The sequence below is a fragment of the Babylonia areolata genome, chromosome 34 (genome assembly GCF_041734735.1).
Source record: "Babylonia areolata isolate BAREFJ2019XMU chromosome 34, ASM4173473v1, whole genome shotgun sequence".
NCBI lineage: Eukaryota > Metazoa > Mollusca > Gastropoda > Neogastropoda > Buccinidae > Babylonia > Babylonia areolata.
The window spans coordinates 3,318,586-3,344,091 of NC_134909.1; the positions used below are offsets into that span (position 1 = coordinate 3,318,586).

Genomic DNA, 25,506 nt, shown 5'->3' on the forward strand with positions numbered 1-25,506 from the left:
ATAGCGATGATAATAACAATGATGATGATGATAGTGATAATGAAAACAATGATGAGGATAGCGATGATAATGATAACAGTGGCGATGATAGCAATGACAATAACAATGAAGATAACGATGATAGTGTTAACAATGATAGTGATGAGGGTAACGATGATGAAGATAACAATGATAATGATAATAATGATGATAGTTATGATGATAATGATTATGAGGATAATTATGATAGTGATTACAATAACGATGATGAGGATAATGATAAAAATTACAACTATAGTGACAACGGTAACAATGATAAGGAGAACGATGATAATGATAACAATGACGATGATAGTGATGTTGATAACGATGATGAGGATAATGATGATAATGATAACGATAACTATGATAGTGGTGATGATGAGGATAATGATGATAATAATAACAGTTACGACTATAGTGATGACAGTAACAATGATGAGGATAACGATGATAACAATGATGATGATAGTGATGGTGATAACGATGATGAAGATAACAATGACAGTAATAGTGATGATGTTGATGATGTTGAGGATAATGATAACAACCACGATTATAGTGATGAGGATAACAATGATGAGGATAACGATGATAATGATAACCACGATGATGATAGTGATGAGGATAATGATGATGATGAGGATAACAGTGATGAGGATAATGATGATAATGATAGCAACGATGATGGTAGTGATGAGGATAATAATGATAATGATAACAGTGACGATGGTAATGATGAGGATAAAGACGATAATAACAATGACTGATAGTGATGAGGATAATAATGATGAGTACAACGATGACAGTGATAACAAAGACGATGACAGTGACGACGAAACGATGATGAGGGTAACGATGATGTACCAGATGAGGTGGTGGAGCAGTGGATGCAGCAGGGCACGGACGGACCCACCATGGCCCAGGTGTTGAAGATTCGGTCCCAGGGCGTTGGCCTTTTCCTTCTGGGCACAGGTTCCGTCTTCCCCGAAATCTGGATCAACGCTTTGGTGGAGGCCAGGACCATGGAGCACAAGGACATGTATGTGCAGGGACAGCCTCACAACAGTGATGATGATGGGTTGTTAGGAATATGATGAGAAGCATGATGATAATGGGTTGTTATGATGATTGATAATGATAATGATAATAGTAGTAATGATAAAACAATATTAATAATGATGATAATGATGATAATTATAGTGGTTTTAATAGAAATCTCTACCTCCTTAGCACAAGTGCCCAGAACACTGACAGTTAACACCAGTATGGGAGAGGTAGTAATGGGTATTTATAATGCCATCTGTGATGGGTCCAGGGGCCCAGAAAGGATGTTTGTTTGCACACACACACACACACACACACACACACACACACACACACACACACACACACACACACACACAACAATAGTGAGATTACGTCTAATATCACTGATAGTGAAAAGACGCTAAACAAAAGAACGAACGAACACATACACACACACACACACGCAAACACACACACACACACACTCACTCGCTCACACACGCAAACACAGTCACACACATACACACACACACTCACTCACTCACTCACTCACTCACTCACTCACTCTCTCTCTCTCTCTCTCTCTCTCTCTCTCTCTCTCTCTCTCACACACACATAACACACACTCACTGACTCACACACTCACACACACACTAACTCAGTCACTCTCTCTCACACACACACACACACACACACACACACACACACACTTGCTCACACACACACCCACATACACCCCCCCCCCCCCCACATAACTGACTGAACTCCATGTAAACAATAACCCATACATGTGTGTGTGCAGCCCCAGAGCAATCACTTGCCTGACCTCAAGAGAACAATTTGTGTTAGAACTCATCACCAACATCTTTGACATGAACAAGTTTGTGTTTTTTCCGGTAAGTAGACCTTCCCACTCCTCCTTTGACATGAACAAGTTTGTGTTTTTTCTGGTAAGTAGACCTTCCCACTCCTCCTTTGACATGAACAAGTTTGTGTTATTTTTTTTTTTTCGGTAAGTAGACCTCCCCATTCATCCTTTGACATAAACAAGTTTGTGTTTTTTCTGGTAAGTAGACCTTCCCACTCCTCCTTTGACATGAACAAGTTTGTGTTTTTTCCTGTAAGTAGACCTCCCCATTCTTCATTTGGAGATGCCAGGAGCTGTTTTTCAGCTTTAAATTTCCTCTTTTCAATGGTTTTCTTTCTGCTATGCTGGGCCGTTCACCATTTTGTTCCCAGTTTAAACAAGAAACCACACACACACACACACACACACACACACAAAACAACAACAACAAAAAAAACAGCAAACAGCAACAACAAAAACGTACAATAATACAATAAAACAAGTGATACATTTATTTGGCTTATGGTCCTTTTTCAAAGACGAGTGATGTATATTTTTTCAATAGAAAGCCTTGGATTTAAAAAAATCTTTTATTGGACTGGATAATCGGTCTCCCTGACAAGTTGTATCCATTTTTGTGCTGAGGATATGAGGGTCCCATTAGCATGTTTTGAAATATGCCTGTTACGTATGATTTTGTGTAGTATGTATAATTCTATTTATTTTGAGTTCAGTCGTTTTTTAATCCTCTGTCGAATAATGGATGGAATGGTCAATGGCAAAGGCAAGTTCTAGATTGAAAAAAAAAAATCTCCATCCTCAACCCACAAGATGCCATGGCCAGGATTCGAACCTGGGACCCTCGGACAAAAGTCCAACACTTTAAGTTTAACTACTCGGCTCCCATCATTTGCACGAGTTGATGTACAGCCCAGTGAGTGTTGCACTGAAGTGGAGAACAGTAATTGATGATGGTGAAGAATTCATTTCTACTAATGGGCTACAAAGGGACACGCAGGGCAATTAAAAAAAACAATTATCCACCATTCAATCAGCTTCCGTTATGCCAAAAAAACGACACAATGCTTACGATGCAATTTTCAAACTTTAGGCGATTAAACAGGCCAGTGGTTTTTGCCCCTTTTTTTGGTATGTAACATTTACATTTGCAGCTTATAAACCACTGCGGTTTATGTGTGAATAAATTTAAATTAAAAAAGGTTTAGGGGAGCTTAGCTTATATAACGATGTGCTCAATAGCCCAATTTCTATGGTAAGTGTTGTCCTGTGGCAAAATTCTGCAGAAGAAAGCCATTCTGACTGGTACATAAATATAATAGCATGTATTGAAGGCCTGACAAGCATGTTGGGTTATGCTGCTGTCAGGCATCTAACTAACAGTTGTGATGGTGTAGCGTATATGGATTTGTCCAAATGCAGTGACGCCTCAAGGTGAAAGTGAAAGTAAAACTGTTTCAGAGAAAGGCAGAGTCAGTGAAGCAGATTCTGCGGCTTGTCAACATGACCGAGAGGAAGTATGTACAGGACGGAAAGAGTAGTATATGGATTTGTCCGAATGCAGCGACACCTCATTGGGAAAGTGAAAGTGAAAGTAAAACTGTTTCAGAGAAAGGCAGAGTCGATGAAGCAGATTCTGCGGCTTGTCAACACGATCGAGAGGAAGTATGTGCAAGACGGAAAGATCAATTTGGATAGAACCCTGCATGCAGCGCCAAAATGCATGTTCTTCAGGAGCGAGTTGTAAGTTGTTCTGTGTGATAGCAGATCACTGCGAAGTCTGTAAAACTTGAACCTCCCTCTCTCTCTCTATGATGATGATTATTCTTATTACTACTACCAGTAGTAGTAGTGCTATTACTACTACTACTACTACTGCTACTAGTGTTGTTCTTTTTCCTCTTCTTCATCTTATTTTTGTTGTTGTTATGATGGCTTTGACTTTTATCATTATTAATGGCTCTGATTCTTCTTCTTACTACGATAACTACTACTATATTTCTTTAATATTGTAATAGTTTTATTTATTTATTAGTCTGTTATTATTATGGTTGTTGTGGTTGTAGTTATTATCATGTCTATCATCATCATCATTGTTATTGTTATTCTTTTTTTTTTATTCTGTGTCGTGGGCTACAACTCCCACGTTCACTCGTATATACACGAGTGGGCTTTTACGCGTGTGACCGTTTTTACCCCGCCATGTAGGCAGCCATACTCCGCTTTCGGGGGTGTGCATGCTGAGTATGTACTTGTTTCCAAAACCCACCGAATGCTGACATGGATTACAGGATCTTTAACGTGTGTATTTAATCTTTTGCTTGAGTGTACACACAAAGGGGGTTCAGGCACTAGCAGGTCTGCACATATGTTGACCTGGGAGATCAGAAAAATCTCCACCCTTCACCCACCAGGCGCTGTCACTGAGATTCAAATCGGGGACCCTCAGATTGAAAGTCCAATGCTTTAACCATTCGGCTATTGCGCCTGTCTTCATCATTGTTATGATGATGACAATGATGGCAACGATAATGATGATGACTATGAGGATGATGATGATGATGACAATGTCAACAGTATTGATGATGATGTTGACGATGATGATGACGATGACCAATGCCCTGTGTTGACAGTGGCAGGTTGTTGAAGATGCTGCAGGAGCCCCCCTACGAGGAGAGGAGGTCCAAGGAGAACGTCTATTTACCGTCCTCCCAGTTCGCCGTCCTCTTCTTCTGCAAACTGGGTAATCATCCCACCCTCAGGGAACTCACACAGGGGCCCAGCTCTGATGTGCCTGACTAGGAATTAAGAGTGTCCATGGGTTGGATTCCAGGAATTACGAGTGTCCATGGGTTGGATTCCAGGAATTACAGTGTCCATGGGTTGGATTCCTGGAATTAAGAGTGTCCATGGGTTGGATTCCAGGAATTACAGTGTCCATGGGTTGGATTCCAGGAATTATGAGTGTCCATGGGTTGGATTCCTGGAATTAGAGTGTCCATGGGTTGGATTCCAGGAATTAGAGTGTCCATGGGTTGGATTCCTGGAATTACAGTGTCCATGGGTTGGATTCCAGGAATTACAGTGTCCATGGGTTGGATTCCAGGAATTACAGTGTCCATGGGTTGGATTCCAGGAATTAGAGTGTCCATGGGTTGGATTCCTGGAATTACAGTGTCCATGGGTTGGATTCCAGGAATTACAGTGTCCATGGGTTGGATTCCAGGAATTACAGTGTCCATGGGTTGGATTCCTGGAATTACGAGTGTCCATGAGTTGGATTCCAGGAATTACAGTGTCCATGGGTTGGATTCCTGGAATTAAGAGTGTCCATGGGTTGGATTCCTGGAATTAAGAGTGTCCATGGGTTGGATTCCAGGAATTACAGTGTCCATGGGTTGGATTCCTGGAATTAAGAGTGTCCATGGGTTGGATTCCTGGAATTAAGAGTGTCCATGGGTTGGATTCCAGGAATTAAAGTCTATGGGTTGGATTCCTGGAATTACAGTGTCCATGGGTTCAATTCCAGGAATTGAGTGTCCATTTGTTCGATTCCCATAGTACTCCACCCTCTACCAGACCTTGAGTGGTGGTCTTGGTGCTAGTCATTCAGATGAAATGATAAACTGAGGTCCCGTGTGCAGCATACACTTAGCACACGTAAAAGAACCCATGGCAACAAATGGGTTGTCACTGGCATAAAGGTGTAGAAAAATCCAGTTTGACAGGGACAGAAAGAAGACTTGCAGGCAGGGAGAAAAGAGGTTGGTGTGGTGATGTGCTCTCACTGTGAACAGTATCCCAAATTTCACACGCAGAGAAATCTGTTATGACAGGAAGGTAACACAGCACAAGACATGACTAGTCAATTTTGTTTCAGTCCGTGTCAGACATACAGTTCTGTATGTCCCAGTTCTATATGTTTCAGTATTGTATGTCTCAGTTCTCTTTGTCTCAGTGCTATATGTCTCGGTTATACATATATGAAGTTCTTTATTCTCAGTTCTCTATGTCTCATTGCTATAGGTCTCAGTTATATTTATGTTTAGGTTCTATATGTCTCAGTTCTAGAAGTCTCCGTTGTCTGTCTCAGTGCGTTCTGTTTCAGTTATAGGTATGTTTAAGTTCTATATGTCTCAGTTCTATAAGTCTCCGTTGTCTGTCTCAGTGCGTTCTGTTTCAGTTATAGGTATGTTTAGGTTCTATATTTATGTTTAAGTTCAATATGTCTCAGTTCTGTAAGTCTCCGTTGTCTGTCTCAGTGCGTTCTGTTTCAGTTATATATACGTTTAGGTTCTATATGTCTCAGTTCAGTATGTCCTAGTTCTGTATTTCTCAGTTTGGTATGTCTGTTCTATATGTGTCCCAGTGCAGTATGTCTCAGTTCTATATGTCTCGGTCCTATATGTTTAAGTTCTGAATTTCTGAGTTCTACATGTTTAAGTTCTATATGTCCCAGTTCTATAAGTCTTAGTTCAAGATGCCCCAGTTCTCTGTCTTAGTTCTATATGACTCAGTGCTGTATGTCTCAGTTCTATATGACTCGGTGCTGTATGTCTCAGTTCTATATGACTCAGTGCTGTATGTCTCAGTTCTATATGACTCGGTGCTGTATGTCTCAGTTCTGTTTATCTCAGTTCTATATGTCCCAGTTCTGTACATGACAGCTGTGTATGTTTCAGTGCACATGCATGTGACTTACTATGGAAAAAACAAAGAGCTGCTGACAACAAAGTACGACCGTGCCGTGGAGAAGGTCAGTAATGAAAATAATGATAATAATAATGATAATAATAATGATAATAATAATGATGATAATAGATAGTACTTATTTGGCGCAAACTCCCAGCATAATGGGCTTTAAGAGCTGTACATGAAACAGCACTTACACTGTAGTGCATAATGACATACCTCTGCACATGAAAAAAACAACAACACATATATATGTATCTTTTCTTTTCACCAAGACAGTACTACAAATTGCAGGTATGAACACACACACACACACACACACACACACACACACACGCACGCGCGCACCATAAAAATATCACACACACACACACATGCTCTCGCACACACACACGCCTGCATACACACAAACATCCACCCACAGACACAGGAAATGATGGCTTCAGTGGAGGGCAGAGTGGGGTGGGCGGGAAGAGGAAGTAATGTCGAGTCCAGTTCTGTACTCCTGAATCTTACACTTTCTGACAGAAAAGAAATGATGACCGTGTTTCAATTTCCCAAGGAGGCATCTCTGTTTGGACAAATCCACATATGCTAGATGCCTGACCAGCAGCATAACAGCCTTGAGTGCATGCATACAAATTCATTTACTAAAAATTTTGACACTGTTTCCATCCATAGATATAAACAGACTTGAATTATCTTCCATTTTTTCAAAATATTTTATGTGTGTGTAATTAGATAATGTATTATGCATAGTTGTTGAATGTGTTTTATGCTTTTGTGTGTTAAATCATTATTATGTTCTTCTTCCTGTTGTAAGTTATTGTGTGTATGTGTTTATGTATATATGATATTGTGTCTAATGTTTTTTGTGAAGCGCTTTGAGCTCCCTCTAAGGGAGGAAAGCGCTCAACAAGTATCCATCGTTGTTATTATTGCCTTGCCTTGCCTTGGTCCCTCAGCTCTGTGGGGAACCGTCGGGGCACCGCCATGCTGACCCATGCACTAGCCTTCTCCGTTTTGGACAGTCATGTGTGATTGATCGTGTTTCGGCAAATGTTATTATTATCATTATTGTTATTGTTATTATACTTTGTGCTGCAGCTTTGGGAGCTTGTTGGCCTTTGGGAGCTCTCCCAACACCCATTGTCCTAAAGCCCTCTTGGCGGAGAGAGTGGGGATGTACACTCTGTACTGTGATCACGTTCTAGCCCAGATAGTCGGGACAGCAGTTGCCCCCTCTGCTGTTCTGATGGTCATAGTCGGTCATGACTAACTATCATACAATAATTATTTGGTTGGTTTTTTTTATTTTATTATTGTTATTAACCTTTGTATGTTGATCCAAACTGGACAGATTCTCCACTTTGGACAGTCATTTGTGATTGATTGTGTCTCAGCAAGTATTATTATTGTTATTATTATTATTATTATTAACCTTTGTGTGTTGATGCCAACGGGACAGACGGGCAGAATGCAGCCGGAGAAGGCGCGGGCGCTAGGCAACGACTCCTACAACAAGAAGGAGTACCGGAAGGCCATTGCGCAGTACACCATGGGCATGGAGACAGGGTGAGAACTCCGTCAGTCCTCACCCTCACCCCCTCCCTCTTGCTTTCTTCTCTTCTCTTTAGTTTGAGCAAGAAACACACACACACACAGACACACACACACACACACACACACACTTAAACACACAAATCTTATAATGAAAAGGGGAGGAAAACAGAAAAGAAAGAAAAATGATACAGTTTTTTTTGGCATAAGAGACCTTTTTGAAGGATGAAAGTGACAATGAATGATGATAATAAGAAAAATGGACAGAAAAATGATCCCACTTTTCGGGCAGTTTAGACTTTTTTCGAGGATGTGAAAAATGATGAATGAAGTATGTTTTTTTTTTTTTATCTGATGTATACTCTCGTTCTCTCGCTTTCTCTCACCCTCTCCCTCTCTCCCATTTATTCATTCATTCATTCAATCTCTCTGTGTCAGTGCTTTTGACTGTATGTTTGTTCGTTTGTGTGACTGTCCGTGTGTTGCACACCCCAGCGAGAGCTCCACACCTTCAGGTCAGTGCAGAAAACACCATCAGTTGAGATGCAGCTGTTACGATTTCACCGTATTTTGTTACACTCGATCACAGTTTGTTCCGATGTTACGCCAGTGTCAAAATTGTTCCGACAAGTTCGTTTTCGACTACATAGCATGGTCACATGCTTTCCTGTCGTAACATTACCCAGACACTCTAGACTTATCGATCATGAGGTCAGGGCAGTCAGCACTAACGTTGTTCTAACTTCATGATGCTCAGCTAATGGTGTGCGTGTTTACATTGAAACAGCATTGAGTGGACCAATCAGCTTGATCGTAACAGTTACACCGTGTTGCAGTTTGGCCCAAGTGTATGCCTTGCAGATAAAATGTTCCTACCAAATGTCCTAATTGTTCCTACAAACACTTGACAGGGCTTGGCATAAAGGGTGTGAACAGCTGATAAGACGCGGGGGCTAGATATGAATCACACAAAATTTGCATTGTAGGCTGGAAACTTAACTTGATTTGAATTTTTTTATGGATGAGTGAGACGTTGAATAGGTCTTTTCAGTGCTGTTTTAACTGACTTTTTGAAATTATCTACAGTTCTCATCAAGTGGTCTTAAGAACTGAAGAGTGTTCAGTGGCCGCCTTGCGGTTGGCTGGGCAATAAACAACATGATTTGATGTACATAGAAGTCATAAGAGATGTGTGTGTGTGTGTGTGTGTGTGTGTGTGTGTGCAGGTATGATAACCACCTGCTGTTTGGAAACCGCGCTCAGTGCTTTAGGAACCTGGGGGAATACTGGTGAGTGGGACTTAGTTTAGGTCGTCCATCTTGGACACATGCATGCGCGCGCACACACACACACACACACAGAGGCACACATACAGACAGACAGACATACGCAGATGAAATACACACAGACACAGATAGACAGACACACACACACAGACACACAGACACGCACACACACACACACACACACACACACACACACTCAAACACACAGATACAGGCACAGGGACACACTGGGACACACATGTGCGCGCACATACATACAGACAGACACATATACAAGTATAGAGCCAAGGCACATACACAAACAGATACACTGACACACATACACAGGCACAGACACTGACAGATACAGAGACACACACACAGGCATACAAACACAGACATACACAGACACACACCCAGACAAAAACTCAGACACACACATATACATACCCAGACAATAGTGAATACACAGACGCAAACTCCCAGACATATACACACACAGATACACTCACACATGCACACTCACACAGTGGAAAGTTTGCCATGATTACTATGACTGCTGCTACTATTACTACTACTGCTATTTCTTCTGTTATTTTTAGTGCTGCTGCTGCTGCTGAATGTGAAGCAATGTATGATAGTTACATGTATATGGCTATGGCCATCAGAACAACAGTGGAAGCAGTTGCTGTCCCAATTATCTGGGCGAGATTATAGTGGAGAGTGTCTTGCCCAAGTTACATCCCCACTCTCTCTCAGCCAAGAGGGTTTTAGGACAGTCGGTGTTGGGGTGGTTCCCAAAGGCCAACTAGCCCCCAAGGCTGCAGTACTTAGAGTCAGTACAATCTTGCCTCCTGGTTTAAGAGTCATAGTCCTTCACAAAAGACTAAGCTGTAAATGACTTCCCATTGTAGTGGAGAAACCATTGATCATACAGCTCTCACTTTGCTGTTGCGTTTTGGAATGGTTGTAAAGGCCTGAAACCATTGATGATAAAGCGCTCTCTTCACTGTAGGCCCAGCTGTAAGCTTTGTCACTGATGCCAGCTGATCCAGTGCCAGCTACTCTGGACAGGACACGTTGTCTGCATGACAGACAGCAGGATCCCGAAGATGCTTTTGTATGGCCAGCTGAAGGAAGGCCACCGCGAACTTGGAAGACCCTGCAAGTGCTTCAAGAACACCTTGAAGACAAACCTCAAAGCCTGTGACATAGACATCGCTTCCTGGGAAACTGATGCCCTTGACCACTCTCACTGGAGGATGCTGTGCTCTAGTGGCATAAAGACTTTTGAAAACAAGACAACGCTGGCCATTAAGGAGAAGCATGAGCGAAGGAAGCAGGGCTCAACTTCTGGAGACGTTTTCCCTTGCAACACCTGTGGGAAGTGTTGCGCATCCAGAATCAGCCTCTTCTCCCATATGAGGACACACACCGACAGATAGGCCTGCCTGCCTATTCATCCGTCGGTCCGAAGGGAGACTCCATCAAGCTTTGTCACTTCCTGAGATAAGTTGTGCTGCAGGTATACAGGCCAGGTAAGTTGTGCTGCATACAGGCCAAATGTAAAGCAGTACTTTTGGGACCAATGATGATGATGATAATGGTATTAACGATGTTCTGTGTGTGTGTGTGTGAGTGTGTGTATGTGTGTGTGTGTGTGTGTGTGTGAGTGTGTGTGTGTGTGTGTGAGTTTGTGCGTGCGTGCGTGTGCGTGAGTGTGTGTGTGTGTGTGTGAAGGGACGCTCTGAGCGACTGCCGAAGAGCCATGTTCGTCAACCCCGCCTGGCCCAAGGTGAGAAGGGAGCCACCCATAGAATGTTTGGGTAGACGTGTTTGTGTTGTTGCTGTGTGTGTGCTGTGTTGTGCTTTGTGGCTGTGTTGTGTTACACTGTGGTGCGTTGTGTTGTAGTGTGTTGTGTTGGATTGTTCGTGTTGTGTTCTGTTGTGTTGGGTTGCGTTCTGCTGCGTTATGTTGATGATGACGATATGAGTACTTATACAGCACGTGTTCCCAGTCAGAGACCCAGCTGTAAGTGCTTTGCAAACACTGAGTCATTTGCACAACAGGTTGCCCTCATGGGTGAAGCCAACTGGAAACTGCCTCTGGATGCTCATCATTCGTTTCCTGTGTTGTTCAGTCAGGTTTCAGTCACACACACACACACACACACACACACATGCACAGAGACACACACACACACTCTCACACACTCACACAGACGTGTAACATTTTGCTTGTATGCACACACACGCGCACACACACACACACACACACACCCACATGCACACGCGCACGTGCACGCACGCACGCACACACGCACGCATGCACAGACATGTAACATTTTGCTTGTATGCACACACACACACACACACACACACACACACACACACACACACATGTAACATTTTGCTTGTATGCCAGTTTTGTTTATTTACCCTGCCATGTAGGCAGCCATACTCTGTTTGTGGGGATGTGAATGCTGGGTATGTTCTTGTTTCTGCAATGTGTTTCGGGCATGTGTGTGAAGAAAGTGAGTCTGTGTTGTAACCCTGATTCTCTTTGTGTGTGTGTGTGTGTGTGTGTGTGTGTGTGTGTGTGTGTGATATTCATTTTCTCTGGAAATGCTTTGTCTGAAGACACCAGATTCGGCTCAAATTAAGGCTGATGAAAATGTCGAGCTGAGATTCCTAACAATGGTCATTGTGTATTTTACGTATGGTTCAAAAGGGGTAATGTTCAGATCTGTACAGTATGCTTCAAGGCAGTGTAAGGTAATGCATTGCATATAGGGCAGTGCAGTACAGTGTACTATACGCAGTTTTGTACAGTGTTACCATAGTTCAGTTTGGTGCAGTATGATATAGTATAATATAGTTCATTTTTTTCCAGTATATTTTGTAATTTACTGCAGTTTTGTACCATGTTATGTAGTTCAGTTTTGTACAGTGTAATATAGCAGTTTTGTACAGTGTAATGTAATGTGGTTTTGTAGAGTGTAATATAGCAGTTTTGTAGAGTGTAATATAGTTCTTTTTTGTACAGTGTGATATTGTGTAGTTTTGTTCAGTGTAATATAGGGCATTATTGTACAGAGTAATATAGTGTGATATAGCACAGTTTTGCAATATGTAATATAGCAGTTTTGTACATTGTAAAATAGTGCAGTTTTGTAGAATAATATACTGTAGTTTTGTACAGTGTAATATAGCTGAGTTTTGTAGTGTGATATAGTGCAGTTAATGTGTAGTTCGTTCGTTGGGATTGACGAGGACCATCTAGTCATCCTGAGGGTGGGTGGGTTGGGCTCTGTGGGTGCGCAGATGACTGGTCAGGCCAATCCGCGCCCGGAAGGTTTTGACGCAGTGTGGACAGGGGATGGTGGCGGCTGTCGGGGATTTGCTGGCACTGCTTTTCCTGGCCTGTCTGCGTTGCTCTGCTGCAGCGATTCTGTTGGCCTCACAGGATTTGGCGCCTTTGTGGACAGCTGAACGCCACTTTGGTCTGTCCATTGCATTCAGCTCCCATGTGTCGTGGCTGATGTTGAAGGCCTTCAGAGAAGCTTTCAGAGTGTCTTTGAAGCGCTTCTTTTGGCCTCCATGGGAGCGCTTGCCATGTTGGAGTTTGCCGTACAGCAGTTTCTTAGAGAGCCGGTGGTCTGGCATGCGAACTACATGGCCTGCCCAGCGCAGCTGGGCCTGCATCAAGATGGTGTAGATGCTGGGCAAGTTTGCACGAGTGAGCACCTCTGTGTCAGAGATCTTCTCTTGCCACTTTATGCTGAGAAGTTTGTTGAGGCTGGTGGTGTGGAAGTGGTTCAGCTTTTTGGCGTGGCGTTTGTAGACCATCTATGATTCACATCCATAGAGCAGTGTGGTGAGAACTATGGCCTTGTATACTTTGAGCTTCGTCTCCAGGGTGATGCCTCTTCTGTTCCAAACGTTCTTATGGAGTCTGCCGAAGGCAGTGCTGGCTTTGGCGAGTCTGGCATTCACCTCATTGTCGATGACAGCTGTGCGAGAGAGTGTACTGCCCAGGTATGTGAACTTGTCCACCGCGTTCAGTCGTTGCCTGTTGATGAAGATGTTTGGTTCAACGTAAGGCTTTCCTGGAGCTGGCTGGTGCACCACCTCAGTCTTCTTTGTGCTGATTGTGAGGCCAAAGTTGTCACAGGCAGCAGAGAACTTGAGTGCAGTTAATATGTACAGTGTAAAGAGCGCAGTTTTGCACATACATTGCAAGCCAGTATAATATTGTACAGTAAACTGAGTGAGCATACCTCTTTTCCCTCTGGTCATATTAGGATGAGTTTAAACAGACACAAAATAAAAATGATACTGAAAATAAGTTAATTGAAAACCAGTAGAATGTGGAGGACAGCCTTGAGGACAAACGCAGAAGGAGGAAGAACCATGACGCTGCAGCCGCGAACCCAGACCAGACTTTCCCTTGCAACCGCTGCGGCCGACTCTGCTTTTCCCGCATTGGCCTTGTCAGCCATGAGCGTGCCTGCATCAGACGTGGACAACGCCCTTCCTAGATCTTCGTCAGCGAAGCCAGGCCATGAGTAGAATGTGAAACTGAAAGTGAAACTGAAAATAAGTTCATTGAAAATTCATTGAAAGTCCGTAGAAACTGAAACTGAAACTAAGTTACCCAAAATCAGTAGAACTACTAGAAGCTGAAAATAAATGTATCAGAATAAGTTGAAACTGAAAGTAAGTCACTGTGTTCTACTGGGGTTTTATGTTTGTAGAAATGTGTCATGAAAAGTTTTGTGTTTGTAGAAACGTGTAATGAACAGTTTTGTGCTCAACACTACAAAGGTACTTTCGAGTTGTATTTGTAAGAAATGTGTGATGAAGAGTTTTGTGTTTGTAGAAATGTGTCATGAAGAGCTTTGTGTAGAAATGTGTCATGAAGAGCTTTGTGTTTGTAGAAATGTGTGATGAAGAGTTTTGTGTTTGTAGAAATGTGTGAGAGTTTTGTGTTTGTAGAAATGTGTGATGAAGAGCTTTGTGTTTGTAGAAATGTGTGATGAAGAGCTTTGTGTTTGTAGAAATGTGTTATGGAGAGTTTTGTGTTTGTAGAAATGTGTCATGGAGAGCTTTGTGTTTGTAGAAATGTGTGATGAAGAGTTTTGTGTTTGTAGAAATGTGTCATGAAAAGTTTTGTGTTTGTAGAAATGTGTCATAGAGAGCTTTGTGTTTGTAGAAATGTGTCATGAAGAATTTTGTGTTTGTAGAAACGTGTCATAAAGAATTTTGTGTTTGTAGAAATGTGTCATGAAGAATTTTGTGTTTGTAGAAACGTGTCATGAAGAGCTGTGTGTTTGTAGAAATGTGTCATGAAAAGTTTTGTGTTTGTAGAAATGTGTAATAAAGAGCTGTGTGTTTGTAGAAATGTGTCATGAAGAATTTTGTGTTAGTAGAAATGTGTCATGAAGAATTTTGTGTTTGTAGAAACGTGTAATGAAGAATTTTGTGTAAAGAGCTGTGTGTTTGTAGAAATGTGTCATGAAGAATTTTGTGTTAGTAGAAATGTGTCATGAAGAATTTTGTGTTTGTAGAAACGTGTAATGAAGAGCTGTGTGTTTGTAGAAACGTGTCATGAAAAGTTTTGTGTTTGTAGAAACGTGTAATGAAGAGCTGTGTGTTTGTAGAAACATGTCATGATGTGTTTTGTGTTTGTAGAAATGTGTCATGAAGAGCTTTGTGTTTGTAGAAACGTGTAATGAAGAGCTGTGTGTTTGTAGAAACGTGTCATGATGTGTTTTGTGTTTGTAGAAATGTGTCATGAAGAGCTTTGTGTTTGTAGAAACGTGTAATGAAGAGCTGTGTGTTTGTAGAAACGTGTCATGATGTGTTTTGTGTTTGTAGAAACGTGTAATGAAGAGCTGTGTTTGTAGAAACGTGTAATGAAGAGCTGTGTGTTTGTAGAAATGTGTCATGAAGAGCTTTGTGTTTGTAGAAACGTGTAATGAAGAGCTGTGTGTTTGTAGAAACGTGTGATGAAAAGTTTTGTCCTCCACAGGGGTTTTACCCAGCTGTGTCTGTAAAAATGTGTTGTGCAGTTTTGTGTTTGTAGAAATGTCTGATGAAGAGCTTTGCGCTGTAAGAACTACTGATGAAGAGCTTTGCGCTGTAGGAACGTCTGATGAAGAGCTTTGCGTTGTAGGAACGTCTGATGAAGAGCCTTGCGCTGTAGGAACGTCTGATGAAGAGCTTTGCGTTGTAGGAACGTCTGATGAAGAGCTTTGCATTGTAGGAACGTCTGATGAAGAGCTTTGCGTTGTAGGAACGTCTGATGAAGAGCTTTGCGTTGTAGGAACGTCTGATGAAGAGCTTTGCGGTGTACATACATGAGGAGGAAGGTGGCAGAATAGTTAAGACACTCAGCTGCCAACACAGAGAGTCCGTGAGGGTGTGGGTTTGAAACCTGCTCTTGCCCTTTCTCCCAAGTTGGACTGGAAAACCACACTGAGCGAGGAGGTCCCATGTGCAGCACTCGCTTGGCGCACTGAAAAAGAACCCATGGCAATGAAAGCATTGTCCTCTAGCAAAATCATGTAAAAAGAAGTTCACTCTGATAGATACACAAATATAACAGCATACACTCAGGGTTATGCTGCTGTCAGGCATCTAGCAGATGTGGTGTAGCGTATATGGAGTGATGGCCTAGAGGTAACGCGTTGCCTGGGAAGCGAGAGAATCTGAGCGCGCTGGTTTGAAGCACAGGTTCAGCTGCTGATATTTTCTCCTTCTCCACCAGATCTTGAGTGGTGGTCTGGACGCTAGTCATTCGGATGTGACGATAAACCGAGGTCCTGTGTGCAGCATGTACTTAGCGCATGTAAAAGAACCCACGGCAACAAAAGGGTTGTCCCTGGCAAACTTCTGTAGAAAAATCCACTTCGATGGGAAAAACAAATAAAACTGCAGGCAGAAAAAAATACAAAAAAAGGGTGGCGCTGTAGAGTAGTTACGCACTCTCCCTGGGGAGAGCAGCCCGAATTTCTCACAGAGGAATCCGTTGTGACAAAAAGAGAAATACAATACAATACAACACAATATGGATTTGTCGGAACGCAGTGACGTCTCCTTGAGAAACTGAAGCTGAAAGTGAAACTGTGCTCTGCAGGGGTTCTACCGAGCGGCGGATTGCAGTCTGCAGCTGGGTGACCCGTGGGACGAGGCTCAGAGCTTCATTGAGAGTGCTCTTTGCCTGGCTGAGTCCTCCGACAGTCCTGACAGTGAACAGCTGCAGCAGATCAAAGAGCTGAAGAAGAAGATCGAAGATTGTGAGGAATGGTTTGACTTGTTTGGGCATGTACAGAACGTGCATGCACACTCACACACACACGCGCACTCACACTCACACACACACACACACACACACTCACACTCACAATCTCACACTCTTTCACACACACACACACATACTCACACTCACACTCACACGCATGCACACACACACACACTCACACACTCACACACACTCTGGCTCTCAAACACACACACACACACACACACATGCACACACACACACACATATACACTCTCACTCACTCACACACACACACACACACACACACACACACACACACAAACTTGCATATCTAATATTGTTCAAAGTGAAATGACATCAGATTGAATAGACAGAGGAAGAATATGTGCATTCTCACACATACCTGCATGCACACATGCCTGTATACATCTTGCGTGCACAAACACACACACATGCACACACACACACACACACACACACACACACACACACACACACACACACGGTGTCTTTCTATCACCCACAGACAGACTCTCACACGCTTTCATACAGGCACACACATTTGTAGAAATGTGTAATGCTGAAAGTTTCTGCAAGTAAAAACGTGTAACACTGATATTTTACATTTGTACAAGACAAGACAAGACAAAACAAGACGTGTATTTCAGGAAACCCTGTTGGGGTTCATGAAGATGTTACATATTTCATGTGACTAATAGAAATATAAATAACATTGGTTATTGTGCTCATAATGATTCACAATAACAATTTACAATGGCCACACCAACTATTTGGTCAAGACATGCTGACAGTTAGCATTTGTAGAAATCTATTATGTTGAGATTTTGCATTTTTAGACATTTGTGTCTGAGACACTGAGATCTTGTGTTTGTAGAAAATGTGTAATGGTGGGGTTTTGTGTTTGTAGAAAAAATGTAATGCTGAGATTTGGCATTTGTGGAAATGAGCAATGGTAGGATTTTGTATCAGCTAGTGGGATTTTGTGTCTTTGTTTTAGTGGAAATGTGTAATGTTGAAATTTGGTGTCTGTATAAACATATAGTGCTGAAATTTTGTGTCTGTGTAAACATATAGTGCTGAAATTTTGTGTCTGTGTAAACATATAGTGCTGAAATTTTGTGTTAATAGAAATGTGTAATGTTGGGATTTTGTGTTTGTTGCAGTTCGCAAAAAGCCAGAGAAAGAGCGGTTGGAAGAGGTCGCAAGGTAAGGAGGTCACCAGTTCTTTTATTTTAAAATCTTTTTTTACTATTACTTTTTTTTTTTAACGTAACAGATCCACTCTGTGTGCTTCATGTTTGACCAAGGGGTAATTAGATGTGCTGTACAAGTGCTTGGTAGTGATAATTAGATGTGCTGTATAAGTGCTTGGTAGTGATAATTAGATGTGCTGTATAAGTGCTTGGTAGTGATAATTAGATGTGCTTGGTAGTGATAATTAGATGTGCTGTACAAGTGCTTGGTAGTGATAATTAGATGTGCTTGGTAGTGATAATTAGATGTGCTGTACAAGTGCTTGGTAATGATAATTAGATGTGCTGTATAAGTGCTTGGTAGTGATAATTAGATGTGCTGTACAAGTGCTTGGTAGTGATAATTAGATGTGCTTGGTAATGATAATTAGATGTGCTGTATAAGTGCTTGGTAGTGATAATTAGATGTGCTTGGTAATGATAATTAGATGTGCTGTATAAGTGCTTGGTAATGATAATTAGATGTGCTGTACAAGTGCTTGGTAGTGATAATTAGATGTGCTTGGTAATGATAATTAGATGTGCTGTATAAGTGCTTGGTAATGATAATTAGATGTGCTGTATAAGTGCTTGGTAGTGATAATTAGATGTGCTGTATAAGTGCTTGGTAGTGATAATTAGATGTGCTGTATAAGTGCTTGGTAGTGATAATTGGATGTGCTTTGTAATGATAATTAGATGTGCTGTATAAGTGCTTGGTAATGATAATTAGATGTGCTGTATAAGTGCTTGGTAGTGATAATTAGATGTGCTTGGTAATGATAATTAGATGTGCTGTATAAGTGCTTGGTAGTGATAATTAGATGTGCTGTATAAGTGCTTTGTAATGATAATTAGATGCGCTGTATAAGTGCTTGGTAATGATAATCAGATGTGTTGGTAATGATAATGAGTTGTGCTCTATAAGTGCTTGATAATGAGTCGTGCTGTACAAGTGCTTGGAGTGCAGGCATGCAAGCGTGCACGCACACACCGACACAAGCATGCAAACGCATACACACGAACACTCAGACACATAGTTGCGCTCGGACCACTTCATGGAAGCGTCTTTGGGTGTGTTGCTCAAATTGCCTGACAAACACTGTAAGTGTCTGTATCTCCTGGGTAACAGAGCAATTATTGTCATCAGTAGGGAGCTAAGCCTAGTAATTCTGAAAGGCACCATCAAACACCATTGAAGCGACAATACATTGAATCAGAAAGGCACCATCAAACACCATTGAAGCGACAATACATTGAATCAGAAAGGCACCATCAAACACCACTGAAGCGACAATACATTGAATCAGAAAGGCACCATCAAACACCACTGAAGCGACAATACATTGAATCAGAAAGGCCCCATCCAACACCACTGAAGCGACAATACATTGAATCAGAAAGGCACCTATGTCGATCTGACCAAGGCCTTCGATACTGTTAGCAGAGATGGCCTTTGGAGAATCATGGCGAAGTACGGATGTCCCAGAAAGTTCATCACCATCATACGGCAACTACACGATGGGATGCTGGCCCGAGTCCAAGACAACGGAGAGACTTCAGAACCATTCCCTGTCTCCAACGGAGTCAAGCAAGGGTGTGTTCTTGCCCCCACCCTGTTCAGTCTCATGTTTTCAGCCATGCTGACAGATGCCTTCAGAGACGCTGATGTAGGCATTGGCATCAGGTACCGCACAGATGGCTCACTTGTCAACCTCAGGAGGCTTCAAGCAAAAACCAAGGTGAGGACAGACACTGTCAACGACTTCCTGTTTGCTGATGACTGCGCTCTCAAAGCTGCCTCCGAAGCTGACATGCAACACAGCGTCGACAAGTTCTCTGCCACCTGTGACAACTTTGGCCTCACAATCAGCACAAAGAAGACTGAGGTGATGCACCAGCCAGTTCCAGGAAAGCCTTACGTTGAATCAAACATCTTCATCAACGGGCAACGACTGAACGCGGTGGACAAGTTCACATACCTGGGCAGTATACTCTCTCGCACAGTTGTCATTGACGATGAGGTGAATGCCAGACTTGCCAAAGCCAGCGCTGCCTTCGGCAGACTCCATAAGAACGTTTGGAACAGAAGAGGCATCACCCTGGAGACGAAGCTCAAAGTATACAAGGCCATAGTTCTCACCACACTGCTCTATGGATGTGAATCATGGACGGTCTACAAACGCCACGCCAAAAAGCTGAACCACTTCCACACCACCAGCCTCAGAAAACTTCTAGGCATAAAGTGGCAAGAGAAGATCCCTGACACAGAGGTGCTCACTTGTGCAAACTTGCCCAGCATCTACACCATCTTGATGCAGGCCCAGCTGCACTGGGCAGGCCATGTAGTTCGCATGCCAGACCAATGGCTCCCCAAGAAACTGCTGTATGGCGAACTCCAACATGGCAAGCGCTCCCATGGAGGCCAAAAGAAGCATTTCAAAGACACTCTGAAAGCTTCTCTGAAGGCCTTCAACATCAGCCACAACACATGGGAGCTGAATGCAATGGACAGACCAAAGTGGCATTCAGCTGTCCACAAAGGCGCCAAATCCTGTGAGGCCAACATAATCGCTGCAGCAGAGCAACGCAGACAGGCCAGGAAAAGCAGTGCCAGCAAATCCCCGACAGCCGCCACCATCCCCTGTCCACACTGCGTCAGAACCTTCCGGGCACGGATTGGCCTGACCAGTCATCTGCGCACCCACAGAGCCCAACCCACCCAACCCCAGGATGACTAGATGGTCCTCATCGATCCCAACGGATGAACCACAACCGTGTGTTTTTTTTTCAGGAAGGAGGTGGAGCAGAGGTTGAAGATACGTCACGGAAGCTGCCTGTGTCACTGCACATGCCCCCCCGACCTCAAGCAGGCACGGATAGACTTTGAGACGCTCAAGGCCAGGTCAGTGCTTGTGGCCTTCACCTCACCCAACTGTCGGTTCATTGTCAAACGGCTTGTATTATTCCTTTTTTGTTGTTGTTGTCACAAGAGATTTCTCTTTGTGTGAAATTCAAACTGTTTTTGTTTGTCACAACAGATTTCTCTTTGTGTGAAATTCAAACTGTTTTTGTTTGTCACAACAGATTTCTCTGTGTGTGAAATTCAAACTGTTTTTGTTTGTCACAACAGATTTCTCTGTGTGTGAAATTCAAACTGTTTTTGTTTGTCACAACAGATTTCTCTGTGTGTGAAATTCAAACTGTTTTTGTTTGTCACAACAGATTTCTCTGTGTGTGAAATTCAAACTGTTTTTGTTTGTCACAACAGATTTCTCTGTGTGTGAAATTCAAACTTTTCGATTGTCACAACAGATTTCTCTGTGTGTGAAATTCAAACTATTTTTGTTTGTCACAACAGATTTCTCTGTGTGTGAAATTCAAACTATTTTTGTTTGTCACAACAGATTTCTCTGTGTGTGAAATTCAAACTTTTCGATTGTCACAACAGATTTCTCTGTGTGTGAAATTCAAACTATTTTTGTTTGTCACAACAGATTTCTCTGTGTGTGAAATTCAAACTATTTTTGTTTGTCACAACAGATTTCTCTGTGTGTGAAATTCAAACTTTTAGATTGTCACAACAGATTTCTCTCTGTGTGAAATTCAAACTATTTTTGTTTGTCACAACAGATTTCTCTGTGTATGAAATTCAAACTATTTTTGTTTATCACAACAGATTTCCCTGTGTGTGAAATTCAAACTTTTCGATTGTCACAACAGATTTCTCTGTGTGTGAAATTCAAACTATTTTTGTTTATCACAACAGATTTCTCTGTGTGTGAAGTTCAAACTACTTTTGTTTGTCACAACAGATTTCTCTGTGTGTGAAATTCAATCTATTTTTGTTTGTCACAACAGATTTCTCTGCGCGTAAAATTTAAACTGCTCTCTCCCCCTGACCTCACCACAAATTGGCGTCTGTTTATATCGTTAAACAATGTGTATAATTACATTGGTTTTCGTTTTGTTTGTTGTTTTTGTTTGTTTGTCACAGCACATCTGTGTGTGTGTGTGAAATGCAGGCGATCTCTTTCTGGGGAGAGTGTGTTGCCACAGTCTAGCACCCCATCCCAATTTCTTGTCTTTTTTGTGGTTTTTTTTTTTGGCATGTAGGTGTATTTGGTTTTCTTGTCTGAGTGGATTTTTCAGGCTGGAAAAGTCTTAGGAAAATTGGAGAACCATTTCCAGAATGGAAAAGTCTTTGGAAAATTGGAGAACCATTTCCAGAATGGAAAAGTCTTTGGAAAGTTGGAGAACCAATTTCAGGGCTGGAAAAGTTTTGGAAAATGAGAGAACCGTTTCCAGGCTGGAAAAGTCTTTGGAAAATTGGAGAACCATTTCCAGGCTGGAAAAGTCTTTGGAAAATTGGAGAACCATTTCCAGGCTGGAAAAGTCTTTGGAAAATTGGAGAACCATTTCCAGAATGGAAAAGTCTTTGGAAAATTGGAGAACCATTTCCAGAATGGAAAAGTCTTTGGAAAATTGGAGAACCATTTTCAGGGCTGGAAAAGTCTTTGGAAAATTGGAGAACCATTTCCAGGCTGGAAAAGTCTTTGGAACATGAGAGAACCATTTTCAGGGCTGGAAAAGTCTTTGGAAAATTGGAGAACCATTTCCAGGCTGGAAAAGTCTTTGGAACATGAGAGAACCATTTTCAGGCTGGAAAAGTCTTTAGAAAATGAGAGAACTATTTCCAGGCTGGAGAAGTCTTGTGAAAATGGGAGAACTATTTCCAGGCTGGAAAAGTCTTTGGAAAATGAGAGAACCATTTCCAGGCTGGAAAAGTCTTTGGAAAATGGGAGAACCATTTCCAGGCTGGAAAAGTCTTTGGAAAATGAGAGAATCATTTTCCAGGCTGGAAAAGTCTTGGGGAAAATATGTTCTGCCCTTCAGGGTCTGAAAAAATCCAGCAGTTCTGATCGAACCCTTGACCAGTACCATTCAGCCAGTTCTGATCGAACCCTTGACCAGTACCAGTCAGCTAGTTCTGATCGAACCCTTGACCAGTACCATTCAGCCAGTTCTGATTGAACCCTTGACCAGTACCAGTCAGCCAGTTCTGATTGAACCCTTGACCAGTACCGTTCAGCTAGTTCTGATCGAACCCTTGACCAGTACCGTTCAGCCAGTTCTGATCGAACCCTTGACCAGTACCAGTCAGCCAGTTCTGATTGAACCCTTGACCAGTACCATTCAGCCAGTTCTGATTGAACCCTTGACCAGTACAGTTCTGATTGAACCCTTGACCAGTACCGTTCAGCCAGTTCTGATTGAACCCTGACCAGTACCGTTCAGCCAGTTCTGATTGAACCCTTGACCAGTACAGTTCTGATTGAACCCTTGACCAGTACCGTTCAGCCAGTTCTGATTGAACCCTTGACCAGTACCATTCAGCCAGTTCTGATTGAACCCTTGACCAGTACCATTCAGCTAGTTCTGATTGAACCCTTGACCAGTACCGTTCAGCCAGCTAGTTCTGATTGAACCCTTGACCAGTACCGTTCAGCCAGCTAGTTCTGATTGAACCCTTGACCAGTACCATTCAGCTAGTTCTGATTGAACCCTTGACCAGTACCGTTCTGATTGAACCCTTGACCAGTACTGTTCAGCCAGTTCTGATTGAACCCTTGACCAGTACCGTTCAGCCAGTTCTGATTGAACCCTTGACCAGTACCATTCAGCCAGTTCTGATTAAACCTCGACCAGTACCGTTCAGCTAGTTCTGATCGAACCCTTGACCAGTACTGTTCAGCCAGTTCTGATCGAACCCTTGACCAGTACCGTTCAGCCAGTTCTGATCGAACCCATGACCAGTACCGTTCAGCTAGTTCTGATCGAACCGTTGACCAGTACCGTTCTGATTGAACCCTTGACCAGTACCGTTCAGCCAGTTCTGATTGAACCCTTGACCAGTACCATTCAGCCAGTTCTGATTGAACCCTTGACCAGTACCATTCAGCTAGTTCTGATTGAACCCTTGACCAGTACCCTTCAGCTAAAGGCTTGATGTACCAGTTGAAAAAACGAAAAGTGGTGAAAAATTAACATTCACCAGCCATTTTCATCAGTGTTGTAGCAGACAAAGTTTGGTTTCAGTTTGGTTCAGTGTTTGGTGTGGCAAATGTTCAGTCTGGCCTGCAAAAGCTATGGAAGAAGTATAGACTTTGTTTTGTCACATCGGTGGAAATCGTGAATAATGATCCCAAATCACTGGACAAAAGATTGGTACTGTTACTCTCAGAATGTGCTGTGGAAATGTTTCATTGCAGGTGTGTGCGTGTGCGTGCACACACACACACACACACACACACACACACACACACACACACACACACACATCTGTGTTGATGTAGGAGACGTTTACGTTTAGGTAGAAATGTTTATGTTAAAGTCTTAGGCATGTTGATGTTGACATAGGAGACATGTTGACATGGAAACATTTTTGGTGATGTAGGGAACATTTGTGTTGATGTGCAGATATTGATATTTGAGACATTTTTGTCAATGTAGGAGACATTTATGTCAATGTAGAAGACATTTATGTCGATGTAGGAGACATTTATGTTGATGTAGGAGACATTTGTCAATGTAGGAGATATTTATGTCGACGTAGGAGACATTTGTCAGTGTAGGAGACATTTATGTCGATGCAGGAGACATTTATGTCGATGTAGGAGACATTTGTGTCAATGTAGGAGACATTTGTGTCAATGTAGGAGACATTTTTTGTCGATGAAGATACATTCAGGCCGATGTAGAGACATATTTTGCATGGAGGGGCAATGCATGGATGAAGTTGTTGTTATTTTTGTTATTAAGTATTGTTAATATTATTGTTATTATTATTATTCCTATTGTTTTTAGTATTATTATTATCATTATCATCACTATTACCATCATCATATCACCATCACCATTAATGTTGTTGTTGTTGTCATTAATATTTTTGTTATATTATTATTACTTTTTTTCCATTGTTGTTATCATCATCATCACTACTGCTACTCTGCTACTACAACTACCATCATCATAATTATCATCATCATCCTTGTTGTTATCATCATCACCATTAATGGTTATTGTTATCACCACCAACATGATCATCATCCTCATCATCATCATTATGGTTCATTTTGATGCAGTGCCAAGATGGAGGCAGACAAGCAGGCCGCCCTGGAGAGCAAGACAAAGGCTGATGACTCTCCCGGTGTGAGTACTCTTCTTCTTTGTTGGTGGACTGCAACTCTGATGTTCACGGTCACTTCTGTGTACTGGAGGGCTTTGATGTGTATGACCGTTTTTACCCCTCCATGTCGACAGCCGTACTCCGTTTTTGGGGTGTGTGCATGCTGGACATGTTGTTTCCATAACCCACTGAACGCTGACATGGATTACACCATCTTTAACGTGCGTATTTGATCTTCTGCAAGCTTATACACAAGAATGGGGTTCAGGCACTAGCAGGTCTGCACATTTGTTGACCTGTGAGATGTGGAAAAATCTCCACCCTTCACCCACCAGGGGCCGTATTGA

The 25,506-nt window shown here is 42.2% G+C and overlaps 1 protein-coding gene across 3 annotated transcripts in view; it reads left to right on the forward strand.

Annotated features, from left to right (window-relative positions):
- Positions 1-25,506, forward strand: part of LOC143277431 (uncharacterized) — an 82,404-nt gene that overhangs the window by 5,654 nt on the left and 51,244 nt on the right. For all 3 annotated transcript variants that reach the window (XM_076582239.1, XM_076582241.1, XM_076582240.1), the window contains 12 exons: positions 889-1,060; positions 1,850-1,943; positions 3,522-3,655; positions 4,546-4,655; positions 6,595-6,668; positions 8,073-8,179; positions 9,391-9,453; positions 11,170-11,224; positions 16,571-16,730; positions 17,902-17,944; positions 20,765-20,875; positions 25,116-25,182. In XM_076582239.1, coding sequence (XP_076438354.1) covers positions 889-1,060; positions 1,850-1,943; positions 3,522-3,655; positions 4,546-4,655; positions 6,595-6,668; positions 8,073-8,179; positions 9,391-9,453; positions 11,170-11,224; positions 16,571-16,730; positions 17,902-17,944; positions 20,765-20,875; positions 25,116-25,182 — 1,190 coding nt within the window. The remainder of the gene's footprint in view (positions 1-888; positions 1,061-1,849; positions 1,944-3,521; positions 3,656-4,545; positions 4,656-6,594; positions 6,669-8,072; positions 8,180-9,390; positions 9,454-11,169; positions 11,225-16,570; positions 16,731-17,901; positions 17,945-20,764; positions 20,876-25,115; positions 25,183-25,506) is intronic.